This window comes from Thalia democratica, unplaced genomic scaffold, assembly GCF_965202585.1.
Source record: "Thalia democratica unplaced genomic scaffold, ktThaDemo2.hap1.1 HAP1_SCAFFOLD_1545, whole genome shotgun sequence".
Classification (NCBI taxonomy): Eukaryota; Metazoa; Chordata; class Thaliacea; order Salpida; family Salpidae; genus Thalia; species Thalia democratica.
This window is the reverse complement of record NW_028140388.1, coordinates 8998-28141: the sequence shown is the minus strand read 5'-3', so window position 1 is coordinate 28141 and position 19144 is coordinate 8998. Positions and strand designations below refer to the sequence as shown.

Genomic DNA, 19144 nt, shown 5'->3' with positions numbered 1-19144 from the left:
ATAATTTGTAATTTTTAGATCAGAAAAACACTTACCGAAGTAATAAAAAAAAACTTATTAAACGTTTATTTAATAACAATTAAAGTCCTTTGATAAATATACAGTAATATTAAGTACTATTTAATTCAATTTAAAAAGTTCCAACAGCATATTTAATTTTTAATTTCAATATAGAGAGTACAATGAGTGTATGTCTTCCTAATTAGTCTAAGTAACCTCTAAATGTACATTTTAATAAACTATAAAAAATTGAAAATTCCATATCAACCAATCAACAGCTGCCTTACACGGTTGCCATAGTGAACGTTGGGGCGCCAGCTGCCGGAATGAACGCGGCGGTGCGGGCTGCGACGAGGAGCCTGATAACATCGGGCATGAAGGTGGTCGCCGTGCAGAACGGATTTTGCGGGTTCGCCAACGACGAGGTTACTTGATAGTTGTCAAGCAAAAAATGTTTATTCATGAAAAATATTGACTGTTTAGAACAAATAATGAACTGGTAATTAGAATTTTTTAGAAGCTACTAGATTGCTGTTTTAATTATTATCACTTTTAAAGTAAACATTTTCTAAACACTTACTAAAAATACCAAAAGGCGTGCGACATATCAATTGATTAATTTAGAAAGTCAGAAGGGAAAATTAATGTTTTAATTGACAGATATACGAGTTGAAATGGGACAGTGTGGACTACTGGGTCGGGTCTGGTGGATCCATACTCGGAACTAGAAGGTTTGATTTTATTATTTCAACAACACTTTTCAATATTACTATTCTGAATCAGCTATTACTTGAGTTTGAAAAAAGCTTTCAAAGTTTTTTTAATAATTATATAGAGTGGACTTTAAAACATGTAGTGGCTTGTATGAATAAGCTAAGCTTAAACGTTAACATCTTTGTGTAACAAAAAGGTTGGCACTGAAGTAATTTTCATCCTAAGTATGCCCTTTGATTATAACTCTTTTTTTGATATTCTGATTACTTCAATTGGGTTTCACCTTAACTATAGTTATATCAACTTATTAAAGCAGTTTTCTAAAAGCTCAAACGGCATTAAATTTATCTTGTTTAGATTGCTTGAAAACTAGTTCTTTGGTTTATAAAAAAAACATTTTCAAAACTATGATGTGTAAACAGAGCATTACCGTCGCAAGTAGGTATTGACAACATTGTGGCTAACATCAGAAAACACAAGGTATCTGCAATTATCATCATTGGTGGCTTCGAGGTTAGCTTTTTACATATAGCTCTTACAGTAATTTATTATAAGCATGAACTGTAACCTAAAATCTTTTAATAACTAATCATTATTGCAGTGTCATGTTTCTCTAATGAAGTTTAATATATCAAACTATACCACACTATAAGTTCCATCATATTGCGTTATTTTCCTTTTTTATCCTAAACAACAAATTGTTCTGATTAACATGTCTTACAATTTGTGAAACAAACTTGTACAGGCGTTCCACGGCGGGTTGGAACTGACAGAAGCTCGTTCGAACTGTCCGGACCTGCAAATTCCCATGGTCGTCCTGCCTGCCACTTTGTCAAACAATGTCCCTGGTAGCGACCTGTCCATCGGTGCCGACACCGCCCTCAACTGCGTGTGCGAGGTAACAATAATTATGAATGTTTTTTAAGGTTTTAGAGCTTAAATGTATAATATAGTTAATAAAAATGATGTTCATTCAAATAAATCTGTTTTTTATTTTGCCTTATCAATTTTGTTAATTTTTTCACTACCACATTAAACTGATTAACGCTAACTTATTAAATTCTGGTTTTATAAAACTTATTAACAAATTATTCTTTTATATTTATCGTGTTTTTTATTTTACCCATCAGCTTGCTTAGTTATTTTTCTACCAGCACATTAAACTGATTGACACTAATGCATCTGATGAGTATATTAAAGCACTATTTTACAATTTATTAACATATTACTCACACAACCCCCCAGTCTTGCGACCGCATGAAAATGTCGGCTTCGTCCACCAAGCGGCGCGTCTTCGTCGTCGAGACCATGGGCGGCCACTGCGGTTACCTGGCAACGCTGTCGGGGCTGGCGTCGGGGGCGGACCAGGCGTACATATTTGAGGAGGAGTTCACGCTGAAGGACCTGCAGAAGAACATCACCCACCTGAGGACGAAGATGCAGGGGTCGGTGCAGAGGGGGCTGGTGATCAGGAACGAGAACGCCAACAGCAACTACACCAGCGACTTCCTCACCCGCCTGTACAGCGAGGAGGCCGACGGGGTGTTCGACTGCAGGCTCAACGTGCTGGGACACATTCAGCAGGTTTGAAATTGTTGAGTTGATTTTGTTTTTAATACATATTTTTCAACGTGCTGGGACACATTCAGCAGGTTTGAAATTGTTTGTTTATTTTATTTTCAATACATATTTTTCAACGTGCTGGGACACATTCAGCAGGTTTGAAATTGTTTGTTGAGTTGATTTTATTTTCAATACATATTTTTCAACGTGCTGGGACACATTCAGCAGGTTTGAAATTGTTTGTTGAGTTGATTTTATTTTCAATATATATTTTTCAACGTGCTGGGACACATTCAGCAGGTTTGAAATTGTCAAGTTGATTTTATTTTCAATACATATTTTTCAACGTGCTGGGACACATTCAGCAGGTTTGAAATTGTTGAGTTGATTTTATTTTCAATACATATTTTTCAACGTGCTGGGACACATTCAGCAGGTTTGAAATTGTTTGTTGAGTTGATTTTATTTTCAATATATATTTTTCAACGTGCTGGGACACATTCAGCAGGTTTGAAATTGTCAAGTTGATTTTATTTTCAATATATATTTTTCAACGTGCTGGGACACATTCAGCAGGTTTGAAATTGTTGAGTTGATTTTATTTTCAATACATATTTTTCAACGTGCTGGGACACATTCAGCAGGTTTGAAATTGTTTGTTGAGTTGATTTTATTTTCAATATATATTTTTCAACGTGCTGGGACACATTCAGCAGGTTTGAAATTGTCAAGTTGATTTTGTTTTCAATACATATTTTTCAACGTGCTGGGACACATTCAGCAGGTTTGAAATTGTTTGTTGAGTTGATTTTATTTTCAATACATATTTTTCAACGTTCTGGGACACATTCAGCAGGTTTGAAATTGTTTGTTGAGTTGATTTTATTTTCAATACATATTTTTCAACGTGCTGGGACACATTCAGCAGGTTTGAAATTGTTTGTTGAGTTGATTTTATTATCAATACATATTTTTCAACGTGCTGGGACACATTCAGCAGGTTTGAAGTTGTTTGTTGAGTTTATTTTCAATACATACTTTTCAACGTGCTGGGACACATTCAGCAGGTTTGAAATTGTTGAGTTGATTTTATTTTCAATGCATACTTTTCAACGTGCTGGGACACATTCAGCAGGTTTGAAATTGTTGATTTTATTATCAATACATACTTTTCAACGTGCTGGGACACATTCAGCAGGTTTGAAATTGTTTGTTGATTTTATTATCAATACATATTTTTCAACGTGCTGGGACACATTCAGCAGGTTTGAAGTTGTTTGTTGAGTTGATTTTCAATACATATTTTTCAACGTGCTGGGACACATTCAGCAGGTTTGAAGTTGTTGATTTTATTTTCAATACATATTTTTCAACGTGCTGGGACATATTCAGGAGGTTTGAAATTGTTGATTTTATTTTCAATACATACTTTTCAACGTGCTGGGACACATTCAGCAGGTTTGAAATTGTTTGTTGATTTTATTATCAATACATATTTTTCAACGTGCTGGGACACATTCAGCAGGTTTGAAGTTGTTTGTTGAGTTGATTTTCAATACATATTTTTCAACGTGCTGGGACATATTCAGGAGGTTTGAAATTGTTGATTTTATTTTCAATACATACTTTTCAACGTGCTGGGACACATTCAGCAGGTTTGAAATTGTTTGTTGATTTTATTATCAATACATATTTTTCAACGTGCTGGGACACATTCAGCAGGTTTGAAGTTGTTGATTTTATTTTCAATACATATTTTTCAACGTGCTGGGACATATTCAGGAGGTTTGAAATTGTTGATTTTATTTTCAATACATACTTTTCAACGTGCTGGGACACATTCAGCAGGTTTGAAATTGTTTGTTGATTTTATTATCAATACATATTTTTCAACGTGCTGGGACACATTCAGCAGGTTTGAAGTTGTTTGTTGAGTTGATTTTCAATACATATTTTTCAACGTGCTGGGACACATTCAGCAGGTTTGAAGTTGTTGATTTTATTTTCAATACATACTTTTCAACGTGCTGGGACACATTCAGCAGGTTTGAAATTGTTTGTTGATTTTATTATCAATACATATTTTTCAACGTGCTGGGACACATTCAGCAGGTTTGAAGTTGTTTGTTGAGTTGATTTTCAATACATATTTTTCAACGTGCTGGGACACATTCAGCAGGTGATTTTCAATATCAATTGTTTTGTTACTCGAGATTGATATTTTTGTTTTTAAGTATGTTGAAAAATTTAAATAATCACCAGGTTGTTTTTGTTGTAAGTTTGTGTATGGTTTATAAAGTTTTTGCTAAGTTAGTTTTCTTATTTTTACATACCATTACTGCTATCAGAATGCTTACGAGTTTCAAAAGTCTTTGGGTATAGGTTTGTATAAAGTTTTTTTATGTAATATAATATTATTTTGATCTGTACAAACAAATAAAGTTAAATCTATATGCAAAGGGCGGATCCGCTTCTCCGTTCGACAGAAACTTCGCGACGAAATGCGCGGCGAAAGCAAGTTTCTGGATTAAACAGATGCTGGTTGAGCACGCTACAGGTAACTTGACTTTTATGACTTGTCAAAAAATAAACCAGCTGCTTGAACATGAAAACTCGTCATGCAAATGAACTTTTGCGAAATCAACCGTCTTAAGTTGCAATAATGTTGATAACAGGTGGAACTCAGTGCACCGGAGACGAAACAGCGTGCCTGCTCGGCATGAGGGGAAGGAACATGAAGCTGCAGCCGCTCAAGCAGCTCAAGCAACAGGCTGATTTCAAGTTGGTTTTTGTGTTATTATGTTCTTTGTTAAAGTTAACGTTAAATGTAAACAGTTGTTTGCTACCTCAGTTAGTTATGTTGATAGAGTTTTAAGCCTGTAGATTACTTAACACCGAATAATAGTTGTTTAGAAATAAAAAGTAAGTTGTGCTAAAAGTTTGCGCTGAGTAGATGTATAGTAAACGGATATAGATAATATGCACTCATTGTTTTGTTACCACCCTTATAAACTATATATAAACCCTTATAAACCAATGACTTTACTAGCATACACTTGAGAAATTCACATTTAACTCAACAAATTCTCACACTTCTGGTCACACAACTAATTATAACAACAAACAATCTAAAGGTACAGGCTGCCGAAGCAGCAGTGGTGGATGCAAATGAGGCCGCTGCTGAGGCTGATGGCGAACTACAACGACGCCAGCAGCTACTACCAGTCGACCGTCAGGACCACTTCCAAGGAGCTCCGCGACAGGCACATTGTTTAACCGCTAGTGGGCGTCTCAGGGTATTTTAAAATTAACACAGAGCAATACGTTGAGTAGCGTTAGATCATATGAGTTTTTTCAAACTGCTTTTTCGATGTTGTGTTGTTCTTTGTTTTATTAAAACTTTATTTAGTGTTAATTTTTATTAGTATTTGGTCGAGTATCATTTAAAGATCATTTACTTTATTTTTTACAAATACTCAAAATATATTTTTCTTGTACAAATTTCCTAAATACTTTATCACCAGTTCACTTAGATAATTAGTTGATAACTTCAACAATTTTAAACTTAATTTTAAGTGTTTTAAGTGTTCTATTAATTTGTAGTCATTCGCACAATCTTCTATATGCAAGTTTCACACACACCTGATAGTATTGAGCTTAGTTTTTACGACATACACAATTATTTTCTACATATTTAAAGCCTGACACATTTCTTTTTTTCCGAATTTATTTGAACTTCCTACTCACTGTCGATTATATTTATAGGCTTGGTGTAACTATTTTGGTTAAAGTTAAATTTTTGTGAACTGATGCTAAATCTCTAAATTGTGTCAAAATATTTGCATGGCTTCTATAAGTATTATACGTAAAATTTTTTATACCTTATTTAGGTTTGAAATTAAAAATAATTCTGCTTTTTTATATCGTTTTATTATTTATCGGTTGTTGAATAAACTACATATATTACGTACAGGTAAAATCTTTATAAAGATCCTAGTATTGATATCACAACTAGTTTGAATAAAATTGCCTTTTATTAAATATCTGGGCAAAAAATTGTAGTAAAATATGTTCTAATTAAAATAAATTTTAAAATATTTAATCAATTATAACGTAGTAAAACTTAAACAAAGAATATTGTTACTGAATTTTAATTATCAGTGTTTCACGGTAGAAATTTTTAAAAGACCAGCTTATCATACTTAACTCTTTTTCCTTCTAAGATGTTTTTAATTATAAATATACTAAACTTCTGTTTGAACTTACATTGAAAAACGTCAAGTGTGTTCAGGGTTGCCAAAAAGCCTGGAGTTTGACAATTTAGGCTACAAAACCTGGAATCTGAGAAATTAAAAATAAAATATATTGAAAAACCTGGAATTTTCATGTTTAGTACTAAAATTTCGATTTTTCACAAAAAGTATAGATGAAAGTTTATGTCATCATCAAAAATATTTTTCACAAAAACACATTTAAAGAAGCTTTAAGATATCTTTTCAACATCCTTATACTATTTAATACAGCTTTTTACCTTAAACTTAGTTATATACTAAAAATAGACTCAAAAACGTTTAATTTTAAAACCCTGAAAGAAGTTTTGAAAAATTTTCAAAATCATTTGGCAACGTGTGTGTAAAACAAAATTTAACCTGTAAAAATAAAATACTAATAAAGTTATGACAAACGCAACGTATTGTTTTTTTCCTCCAATGTGATAGAAATGTCGATTTGTTAATTCACTTATTAGAAGACATTTTTATAATAAAAACAAAAGGTCAGAAAGAATAAATACTTTCCTTCAGTCTGCTTAAATTCAAATGTGAATAGTGTCATTGTGGCCATAAAAACTATTCGAAAACGACAGTTTTACTTATAAATAACATACTTTTGTAAATCATTCATAATTGATAAGTCTAGCAATGTGACAGCAACCCTAACAGATAGCTAACAAAACACTGTGTTAAAAAGAATTAGTGTCTATCAGAATTTTAAAGTTTGTTAGAAGCATGTTCGCGACTTATAATTATTGTATCTTTCTTTTATTCCTCTGATAGCAAAAAATTGATGATACTTTTATAAATGTGTGTTGACTTAATCTTCTTAAGAAGACTTTATTTTTTTAACTCTAAAATAATTTTAATTTTAAAGGTAAAACTTGAAGTAAACTAAGTTTCAAAGGTTATTTGTAAACCTGCAAAGCGATTATTTTATTTTTTAGTTATGATACAAAAGACAATATTTGAAAACTTTTTTTATCAGAGAAACCTTCAAAAATTTAAATCTATCAGTCGTATAACTTAGTCTTATATATTTTTTCTATTTGTTTATCTTAGTTGAGGTGAAAAAAACATAGTTTAACAAAAATTTTTTAAATATAGAATGTGTTAATTATATAATAACTTTTTATTTTATGCTTTTTTTTTTAGAGTCAAAATAAAATATGTTATAGTTAGTATTTGCAAATAGAGGTGTATGTAGTTTTGGTTAAATTATGTAACCTGACTTTTTATAACTTATTTTGTATGTAAAGGTTTTTCTAAAATGTTTAAAAGTTATGCTATTGCGAAAAATTTTTAAGAGTAGTGTTAAGTTATAAGTAGTGTTAAGCTAAAAAATCACCTTAAGATAAAAAGCACAAAAATAGTAAACTGCATTTAAGGATATCATATCTTTTAAAAAAGTTTTTAAGCAGACAGATAAGTGTTGGTAAGAATAAAATAAATCAACTTTTAGCAGAGTTCATTATCTTTTGTTGCTTCTTTTATAAACATTCCATTCTCATTCACACACCAGCAATGTTCTTTCCAGCACTTAAAAATTAATTTTGATTTTATATTATGTTAAATTAGCATAATGATACTATAATGTTTACTTGTGATCATCGCGTAAGCATGCGAAAATTGTAAAGTAATAAACTATATAAAAGTTTTGAGATAATTGTATTGTGCTAAGTGTATTTAAAAAAAATATTATTAATTGTAAATTATTTTAATAAAAACAAAACTCACTATCTTACTGTTAGTTGAGTAAAAACCATTTTTACAGACAGGTTTCCAAAACTTGTATTTTTCATTGTTCTTTTTCTTCAAAAACTTTACAACGTGAGCTAGACAAGGCCACTGTTAATTATTAAAACGGTTAGTACAGCAATATTCATTTGTATTTTTTTCTTCCAGTTTTCTTATTTGGTAGGTTTTTTGTTTGATTTATGATCAATGTTAACGAAATCTTGAAACTTTTTTTTTAGTTTTGTGTGCATAAAGTGTTAAGTTTTTCCATAAAAAATGGTTAAAATTTGTTAACGTATCTACAAGAAGTTGATGCAAAACAAAATGGTTTATATAAAAAATACGTTTAACTATTAAAAGTTCACTTTTTTAAGTTAAACAAAAATCCAATAAAAAAAATATTTATAAACGTACTTTTCTATTTCTCCTTAGGAACTTTTTCGGTAGTTCGTTTATTTCTTTTATTATTTTCTTGCTCAATTGCTTTTCTTTGTTTTGTTCACTCAAACCTTCTTTATAATTAAGTTTGTTTATATATTCATCTACACTTAACTTATTGTTTACTTCAGTTTGTGAAAGAAGGCAATTTTGCACAAACTTATAATAATTTAAGTGCACTTAATTTTCCTAAATATATTTTAAACTGCATTTTTTTTGAATTATTTTAATGCTAATTTGGGCTTAATGTTTATATTGAAAAAGGGCTAACAACTCGTTAAAGAGTTAAAAAACAGCTAATACGCAATTCTTACTTTTTCTTAAAAAACTTTGAGAATTGATTCTAACAACAGCATATAACTTTTTATCAGATACTTAAATACAAATAAGTGTTTTTGTTTTTATTTATAATAAAAAAGTTTCTCTTACCTATAAAACCACCACTTTCGTGGTCATTCAACATCAAGTCCAGGAGTTTCGGATCGTAAAGATCATTTCTAATCAAAAAGTATTCTGATTTTTTCTTCCAAATAAAATGTCTGAGCGCTTCCCTCTTGAGCCTGCTCTCCCAAGTAAGTATTATTGCGTTTTCCAATCGTTGAACTTCTAATTTTGCCTCGTTTATTGTCATGCGTTCAGAGTAAAACTTTTCGAATTGTTTTCTCGTTAAAACTCCCTCGATTAGCATTTTTTTCATATCGTTATCAAATGAAAACTTCAGTTCGTCCAAACGAAACATTTCTTTCAATATACTTTCAACAGTTGTGTTCTTTAAATCATGATCATCTATTTCGTCATAGCTGAAAACTTTTAGGAAATTGACATTTGAGTGTTGTTGCGTTTTAGAAAAGTGAAAATTTATAAGTCCAAATAAGTTAGTCAAGTTAACTCTCATTTTTATAGAAAAAAAAACTGAAACAGTTGTTTGAATTATGAAACTTATAACACAACGCAAGTATATAAATATATAAAGTTTAATACAATAAAAGTTTTAGCTTTTCAGTTAAACAAATCGTATTTTAATGGTTTTTATATAAAATATTGTAGCCGATCAATATAAAATAGTTTCACTCATTAGATATGTATAATAACTCAATTATATACATAGAATTATCTTGTAAATACTTAAGTATTTTGTTTAAATGATATTTTACTAAATTAAAATAGTTTTATAAATACTTTAAATATCTTGTATTCAACAAACTCCTACTGCAGTCTATGCATATAAATACTTATTATAAACCAATTTTCTACTTTATATGATATCTACTTAAATCTATATTTTGCAATGTAATATCAAAAGTAATCGTCAAAACATGTTGGACTCTACATTATATAAAAAGCGACAAAACATTAATGATTTATAACGATTGTAAAGATAAAACTGATAAGATAATCTGTAATGTACGCATCAAGTAACAAATATATTATCAGATACGTGCGTAATAAATGTTTTTACTGATATGTTAAAGTTCTTGTATAAAATAAGTAATTTACTTTTATTCATACTTGAATAGTTGTGTTTCTAATGCAAATTAAATATTTACCATATAATGTTTTTAACTTTATGACTGACTATAAAATGATAAAAAACTAAATAACAAAAAAATAAAAAAAAACTATGAGCTCTGTTTTGAAATTCTAGGTTATACAGCTTTAAATACTTTTAATTATTGTAAAGAAAGTTTATGTATTGACTGACATTTGTAGATGTATATATAAAATTCAGTATTGAATAAGAGGAGCTTTTTTGAACTACTTTACTAGTTATGTAATTTATATATCCTAGCTGCTAACGATTTTTAAGATTTTTAAGATAAGTACCCAGTTCCTTAAAGATTTTTAAGTAAGCCGCTAACGTAAGCTAAAAAAAACTTTATTAATTTTCAAACCAATACTAGATTGCAATGATTTATCAAACTTCAAAAAAACACAAGTGATGTTTTTCTATAGCACATTGACTTTCTTTGTTTTATTTATTAGTTTTTACAGTTGTGTATTATTTTATTTATTTCTTAAACGTATAACACTTTTAATTATTAAGAATTAACGTTATTACAGTAATTTTAAAGTAAAGTTTCAAAGATATTAAATTTGATAATCAACTCAAAAAAAAGAAATAAGCTAACTTTATGCAAATTTTTTATACATATTTTTAAACGATTTTATGTCGACTAAAACAGGACATCTGGAAGAGTTAGTGACGTAACATAAAATTTCTAACATTTTAAAAATAGTTTGAAATATATAATGGATATAATTTTTAATACGGGTGGGTTAGAAAACAAAATCAAAAACTGCAGATCGAAGAAAGCGGAGCTTTCTGAGGTTGGCACGTACAAAGAAATCGTAGCCTACGAGGCATGGAAGTTAAAGGAAGATAGCACAATTGCGCGCTGCTGTGCTTATTTTGCGAAGCAAAACCTAAAGAAAGCGGAGCTTTCTGAGGTTAGGACGTACAAAGAAAGCGAAGCTTTTGAGGCATGGAAGTTATAGCAAGATCGTGCACGAAGCGTGCCTTTTTTGCGAAGCAAAACCAAAAAAAAAGGGAGCTTTCTGAGGCAGGAATTTAGGATAACGAATTTAGATTTGTTTAAAGTTAAAATACTATTTCTTCTTTCTAGTAGAGTAATTATCGTTTAATGCTTAGTTAAAACGGCAGTTTTTAAAGCAGTGATTAAAATTTTTTAAGGCAGGATTTTAGGTTGACAAATTTAGGTTGGTTTTTAGTTAAAATTAGTCGAGTAATTATGTTTTAATACTTATTTTAAACGGCAGTTTTTAAAAATTAAAGTATTTTTTAAGAGTATTTGAAAAATAGTACAAAATTAAAAATTTCTACTATTTGTAACATTTTAATTATAATTTTATTTACTTTATTATTTATTAGTATTTGATTTATTTGGCTAGCACAAAAGCGCGCTCTGCGCGCGGTGTGCGATACTCTTTGCTAATTATTACATTTTCTTACATATGTAGTTTTTTTTGTTTTATAGTTAAGTTAATAGATATATTAATTTTTTTCTTCAAATACATTATCTGTTTCAATCTAGTTTGTTCTAATCCTTAGTTTAAACATAAGTTTTCTAAAAACTTAAAAGTTTTTAATAGTATTTCAAAATTATCATAAATTTGAAAAATTTCAAATTAATAGTTATTTTTTTACTTATTACATTATTTATCTGCCTTATTCGGCTAGCACAAAAGCGCGCTTTGCGCGCGGTGTGCGATGCTCTTGGCTATTTATTAAAATCTGTTTTCAATTTAAAGTACCTCTTAATTGTTTTGTAGTTTACTTCATAGATATATTTAACCTGAAAACCACTCTAAGAAAGTAATTTACAGTAATCCATATAAATTATTAAACTTATTTTGTTATTGTTTATGGTAAACGACGCTGTTGTGTTCTGGCAAGGTTTTTATAACTTTGAAATTATTTGCAAATTTTGTTTGCCTACTTTTTAAATAAACTTATATAAAACGAATTTTTTATCAAAAATATCAAGTAGGGTTTTTATGTTTGAAATTAAAAAGATGATCAGTTTGATTATTTTCAAATTCAATTTTTATTATGATATATGTATATATAAAATATATACAATACTCATATAAAATATTTTAATTTTCTTTTCTATTTTGAACATTACTTATGATGATTTTAGAACAACTTAACACTTAACAACTTTATTTTTTCGTTTTGCAAATCAAAGTTGACTAGTACTAATTTTGTCAGCTAGTTGAACTCCTAAATAAATTATTATTTTACAAATCTGATTAGAGCCCATTTTAAGATCAAACTCTTCAAAATACAAACTTTTGTTTAATGGAGGTTTTTACAATTAAAGAAAAACTGTCGATGATAAGACACAGTTTAGGAAAAAAAAACAGTTTTTAACAATAAACAAAAATAAAAATTAAAAAAAGGTCCAAGAAAAAGCAAAATGATAAACTGCGTAACGAAATAATTTAGAATAAGCATGAACTCAGAAGGAAGTTGCAAGTATCCAGATTTCTGTATCTCCCAAAAAGAAAATTATTCTGAGTTTTTTTCAGAGTTTTGTTGAAAGCGTGTTATGGTAGCTTACATCATAACTGCGTTCTTGGCAATCTTGGTAAGCCTGGTTACCATGGTTGTCCTGGTTACCATGGTTATCCTGGTTACAATGGTTGTCCTGGTTACCATGGTGGTCCTCGTAATCATGGTTGTCCTGGTACCGACGGTTTTCCTGGTAACCATTTCCATGTCTTTCTTGCATTTCAATAATTTCATTATTGGGGAAGCTGTAAAAAGAGGAGATACTTTATTTACAATACTCACAAAATTTTTGGTATAAAACTTTCGTTTATGCCATTAGACAAAATGCTGACAAAAGTTCTATACTTGTTTGTTTTTTCAGTTTTACCTAAAACAATGTTAAAAGTTTATTTAAGAATTAAAAAACCTCCTTTATATTTGATTGTTTATAATTTTTGTCGTAAATAGTCAAAACAACTTGATGTTTTACTTTTACATCAAACTTCTTTTAATAATTAAATTGATAAGCATGAATAAAAACATCAATTTACCATTCATTTCCTATAGCAAAATCTTCTTGTGCACATAATTTGTCAGTAATATTTACACTAATTAAATTATAAGCAAACGATCAGTTTACTATTCTTAGTTTTCTAATCTATAAACAAAGCATTGCATTTATTGTTAATACAACTAAACTTTTTAGCGTCAATATAAAAACTCTTTATATTTTTTGTTTAGTTAGAATACAACTGTAAATGAAAAAGAGACACAAAAAAACTTTTACGTCCAATTAAAAGTTTACTAAAATTATAAAATTAAGTTGTTTTTAAATTAAAGTTGGTTTTTATTGTTATAATAATTCGTATTACTGTTTATTTTGCTTATTCTTTTGTAAAATTCTGTAGACTGTGCACATGATTTAAAAAAACCAAATTAGTTTCGATCTAAACAAAACTTAGATGATAGTTCACATAATAAATTTTAACACAATAATAGCAGTAGTTACTTTAAAAACTATAACTTGAGTCATTTGTATCGTTTCCAAAGGACTCTTCACTGAGGTTTTTAAAGTAAAATGCGTTTAGTTTGTAAACTACATTTTATGGAGAGAAGAAAAAATGCTACAGCTAGTTAAAACTGTAGCAGAACAACAAAGTACATATGCGTTGCGAAAACATTAAAATTACACAACATTTAGCATTAGTTTCTATTAAATTATATTCAAACTATCAAGTTATACTAAGAACTCACGGTACGCTCTAGCGTCTGCACACCCTCACCAGACACCACACGATATCAAAGAATGTGGCGAGCTCGCACAAAACATCCATCGAGTTCGTGTACCTCATGTAATACGTTTTTTCCTGAAGTTTATTTTATATTTATATAACTTAAAGTTTATAATGCTTTTTTAATACTTGTGCTATCTGCTAGGTTAGTTTAAAAAAAAATAACCCAAAATGTTCCTTAAAAAGCAAAAGTGTTTCACGCAACACCAACAAAATCTTATTCAAAAAATAACAAGTAAGTCCACCCTGTAAAATTCGACGAAGCAATTCACGTGTCCTTTGGATATCATCAACTTTTCGCACGCTCGAGTGACTGCATTTGTTCTCGTTTCAGGGCTTTTCCCGCACATGTAGTACCCAGGCACGTCCATGTTGAAGTAGTAGTGGCTCGTCTTGGTGTACGGACCGTCCTCGGCCCTGTTCAGCTGTCTTTATTTTTTATTTTTTCAGTTTTGTTTTGTATTTTGTTTGTGACAAGCTCTGCACTTAAACAAAACTTATATAAAGATTTGTTTAGATTTAACAAGTTACAGTTGTGTTTGTACACTAACTTAAAAGTATGTGAGAAAAAAAGATTATAAAAGGTTTTCTTTAAACTTTGTTTTTTCTTGAGATTTTTTTTTTCAACTGTGTATGAACAAAAAACTTTCTTCGACCCAATAGAAAACCTAAGAAAGTTTATACCGACGATTTAATTCTATAAAAAAAGGAAACTAACTTCATAGCTATACAAAGTGTTCTTCTTATGGCAGAAGTAAATCTCAATACCCAGCCTTACAACCAAGTGGAATATAAAAGCCCATCTAAGTTGTCTGTGCTTTATTATCTAAAATAGTTTTTTGTTTTGTCAACAGATTTTAATTAAGAACATTCGATTCATATTTAGTGCATGTAATACTTTTGTATTTGTAATATTTATTTTTATTATAAAAACGAAAAAAAAGGAAAAAACGAGAGAGTAGTAAAAAACGAGAGATGCTTACTTCGCATTCTTCCTGTTTCATCCTTAAATTAATTTCACTCTCAGCTGTCTCTTTTCTAGTCTCCTTCTTATTTTGTTGGTAGTGATGTTTGTACGCGTAGAACAACACCACAGGAAAGAGAACTGCCATGAACTGAAAAAAATATTTCAGTTTATCTGTAGATATTGATCGATTTGTCTAAAATTAAAAACGAAGCTTTTTAATATAAAATGAATTACATTATTATTATTTGGACGATTAGAAAGTAAGCAAGTTAAATTTTATTGCTGTTTAACATTTATAAAAACGACGTTTGAAAACTATTAAAAAAAACAAATAATTTATTTAAGCATTGGAAAAGCTTTTTATAACAAAACACTAATTTGAAAATAAATAAATTTGAAAATATTCAAACATATAATAAGTTTTAAGTTTATCATTAATAAATAAACAAAATAAAAGTTATTTGAAACGTTAGCACGATATATTTTAAATTAAAAACCCGCTTCATTGGTCAGTGATATTATTCGTATTATCTCATTAAAGTTTTGAGTTTAAATAAAATTTTTAAAGCAACTTTTCTAACAGTGTAAGCAACTTGATATACAAAAATATTCTGACAATACCTGGTATGCCCACATTGTGAACATGGACGGTCTCGCGTACTCGTCATAACACATGGCCTTGCATCCGGGACCCTGCGTGTCGCACCTCAGCTGTTCGCCTCCGTACACTGTTGTGACTTTAATAGTTATTAATACGTCATAAAGTAACTTTTAAATGCGATTTGTTTTATGTAAAGTTGTTTTTATTCTTGGTGCTGACAGTGCTAAAGTCGCTGAAAACTTTAAAAATTTTGTTCGTATATAGTTTTAACGCTTTTACGCTATTGCTTATGTGCACTAATGTGATGTCATAATAATTTGCTAAAGTAAAATCTTTAATCAATAAGTCTCTGTTCAATACACTGATGTGACGTCATATAAAAGTTAGAAAGACTATATGAGTGAAAAAAAGAAAAGGTTATTAAAAGTTTCAAATTTTCAAATGAAATAAACTAACGTTTTTGAATACTTTAAGTAAAGAAGAAACCACAAAAAAAAGTTTATCTTTTTAAATAATAATTAAAATAATTAAAAAATAATTTTATGATTTTTCTTAAATATTCAAAATTTGTAAAACTACAGGCTGTTGAAACTTGATGAAAATACTTATATATAAATTAAATTTATAGTACATCATCCAGGATAAACAATGCTTTGTTTGCAAAACAAATTGAGCTCATAAATAGTAGGCGTTTTAAAACTAATTTTTAGTTTTCTTAAAAAGCTTTAAAGTTACACAACGATTCTAAAAATAATTATAGTTTTAAATAAGTAAACTTAACAGAGCCTATTGTCAAACATTTATAAATTTAATTATGCTTAGTTAAAAATAATAAAACGTTTAGTTGATCAAGCTTGTTTTGAAAGCAGTGAAATATTTAAACCGTTTAAAATGAAAGTTTAAGCTAATCAATATAAATCTTTTTTGGTTTAAAACACAAAAATAACCTTTGTAAATGAGTGCATTGTATATATATTTTTTCTTTAAAAAAGTTTCTGAAGTCGATAACTTTTTAGTTCCTTACAGCTAACAAAATTATAAATTCTAAAACAAAGTATAAAAACAGTTTTTACGGTTAAACAAACTAAATTAACGGTAATATTTTTCTTAAACACGCTTTAGAAGTAATTTCCTAAACTTATATTTCATTTGCTTTTTAAACTTTGATCTTTAACTTATTTGAACTTTAAATATTAAATTTATGCTAAAGTCACTGCTAATTGCTTCATCGTTTAAAACAAACTGCTTTAAAATTTTGTTTTCTACTAATGGTGAATAAAAGTTGTTTTCGGTATATTTAAATTATTGTTAAAAATTTTATTTTACTTATCAGCTGAAACCAAAAACACCATATAGTTCACTATATTTAAAAGTACAAATATTTTAATGTATCAAATTTGTAGAAACATAACTTATTTAAAAGAATATGAATGAAATTAACGATTCATTTTTTAGCTGAGTATACAAAGCATCATACGTAAGTTACAACTTTAACTGTTAGAAATTTTAATGAGCTAATTAGAGTAAAACATACTGATTATGCATAAGTTTTGTTACATCTATTTATAATAAGAAATATGGAGGTTTTACAATATTTACAAAGTTGGAGGTTTATGTAAAAATAGTTTAAGAGATAATAAACAAACTGAACATCTATTTTTCTAAACAACTTAAGTTATGTAAAAAGAAACTAATTAGAACAAAAAATAAATTAGTTTAAACTATTTTAGAAAAAATATGAAAAAAAGTTCAACACTTGACAAGAAAGTTTTTGAAAAATAGTTGAACGACTGTATAAAATTAAATGTTTTATTGTAATCATAACTAAGTTAGTAGTGTATTTGAAAAAGTTAAACTTATAATAAAAAGTGTATGTTCAATATAAAAAGTAAATGAAAACATGGTTATGTTAATAACTTATCATGAATCAAAAGCTTAATATTAAATTTTATAAAAAAAGGAATTTTTATTTAGGATTGTTATTATAATAAAAAATTCGAAGTACTTGTATTCAAAATGAGAAAAATTTTAGTACGGCAAAAATAGTTGTAAATACATATAACTAACTCACCCTTAGTAAATAATTCACTATTGTTAGCTACTACTTGGACAACTACTGATAGAAAAATAAATAATGTAAATATCAGTAATAATAAATATATAATTAATAATAATAACAACAATAATAGTAGTAAAAATAAAAGTAATAAGAACAATAGTATTAATATAATAACAGTTTCATAATAATACTTATGATAATACTAAAAATAATAATAATAGTACTAACAATAATGATAATAATTATAAAAATATTTATAATAATAGTATAAGTTTTAATGATAACAATAATAACAACAATAGTAGTATAAAAACAATTTAAAAATAATGCTAATAACAGTAATAACAGTAAAAATAATGATAACATTAATAACAATAATAATAATAATAATAATAATAATAATAATAATAATAATAATAATAATAATAATAATAATAATGATCAAATTTAAAATTTTTTGAATACTTTAATAATAAAGGTAAAAAGTACTTAGCATTATTTGTTATTTATTATAAAGCTCCTTAAAAATGTTATCAAGTTAGTTCGAAACTCTTCAGCAAAAAAAAAAAAAAATTGATTAAGTACTACATAACAAAATTAATTTGAAAATAATTCTTTAAAAAAAAAAAATAATAGTTTAGCATTTTTTTGTTGCATTAAACTATAGCTGAAAAATATTTTTTTCTGATTTTTTATTTACACGAAAGACTATCTATAAGACAAGAAAATTAAAATCTTTAAGACAGCAGTGTATACTGCAGTTTTATTTTTTAACCCCACTTAATCATTTAAATTAGATAAAAGTATTCTATTGGATGTAGCTTGTTAAAAGTTTTTTGTTTGTTTTTGTGAAAAAAGTTGAAAAAGTTACCTTAAGGTAGATAAACAATGGGCTTATCCGCTGTAAATATTTCATAAATCCATATTGTTATTTTTTTTAATTATAATTGTTAACTTAATTTTTTTTAGCTTAAAAATACAAAATACGGCGGTTATCAAAAAATTAGATCATAAAACAACTGTCTTCATTAAACAAAACTTTTAATACATGTTTCTGATAAATTATGTTCAACTGAAAAACGAAAGACGAAAGAACTATTTTTGAACTTAACTTTTAAACCTTCTAACAATTTAAGTTAAATACTATAGAATTATTTCTTAATAAAACACTTTGAAAGTTAAAGCTTCAAAAAATATTATTCTAAACTAGTGTAGATGTAAAACAGTGCTTTAAAAACAAAACTTTGATAATTGACTAAGATCTTTTTACCAAATGATTTTAATTGATCTTAACCTAAAATTTAAATTGTTAATAAACATTATAAAACAAAAGATAAGAAATTAAAGACACTATTTTTTACAAAGTGTAAGGTTAGATATCAAGAGTCTACCAGGATGTTAGCAGTTTATACACATTGAAACATTATAAACTAAAAATTTATATTTTCGGTGTAAAATTATAAATTATAATGTTCATCAAATGAAAA

At 28.0% G+C, this 19144-nt stretch overlaps 1 protein-coding gene across 1 annotated transcript; it reads left to right on the top strand.

Moving 5' to 3' along the window:
• Positions 1 to 278: 278 nt before the first annotated feature.
• On the top strand, positions 279 to 6226 carry LOC145848585 (ATP-dependent 6-phosphofructokinase, platelet type-like; the record flags this gene model as incomplete). The annotated part of the gene is made up of 8 exons (XM_082953956.1): positions 279 to 425; positions 661 to 731; positions 1137 to 1227; positions 1460 to 1612; positions 1960 to 2298; positions 4738 to 4834; positions 4953 to 5058; positions 5412 to 6226. Coding segments are annotated over 8 exons (1146 nt in total), but the record flags the coding sequence as incomplete, so codon positions are not given.
• Between the last annotated feature and the right edge of the window lie 12918 nt (positions 6227 to 19144).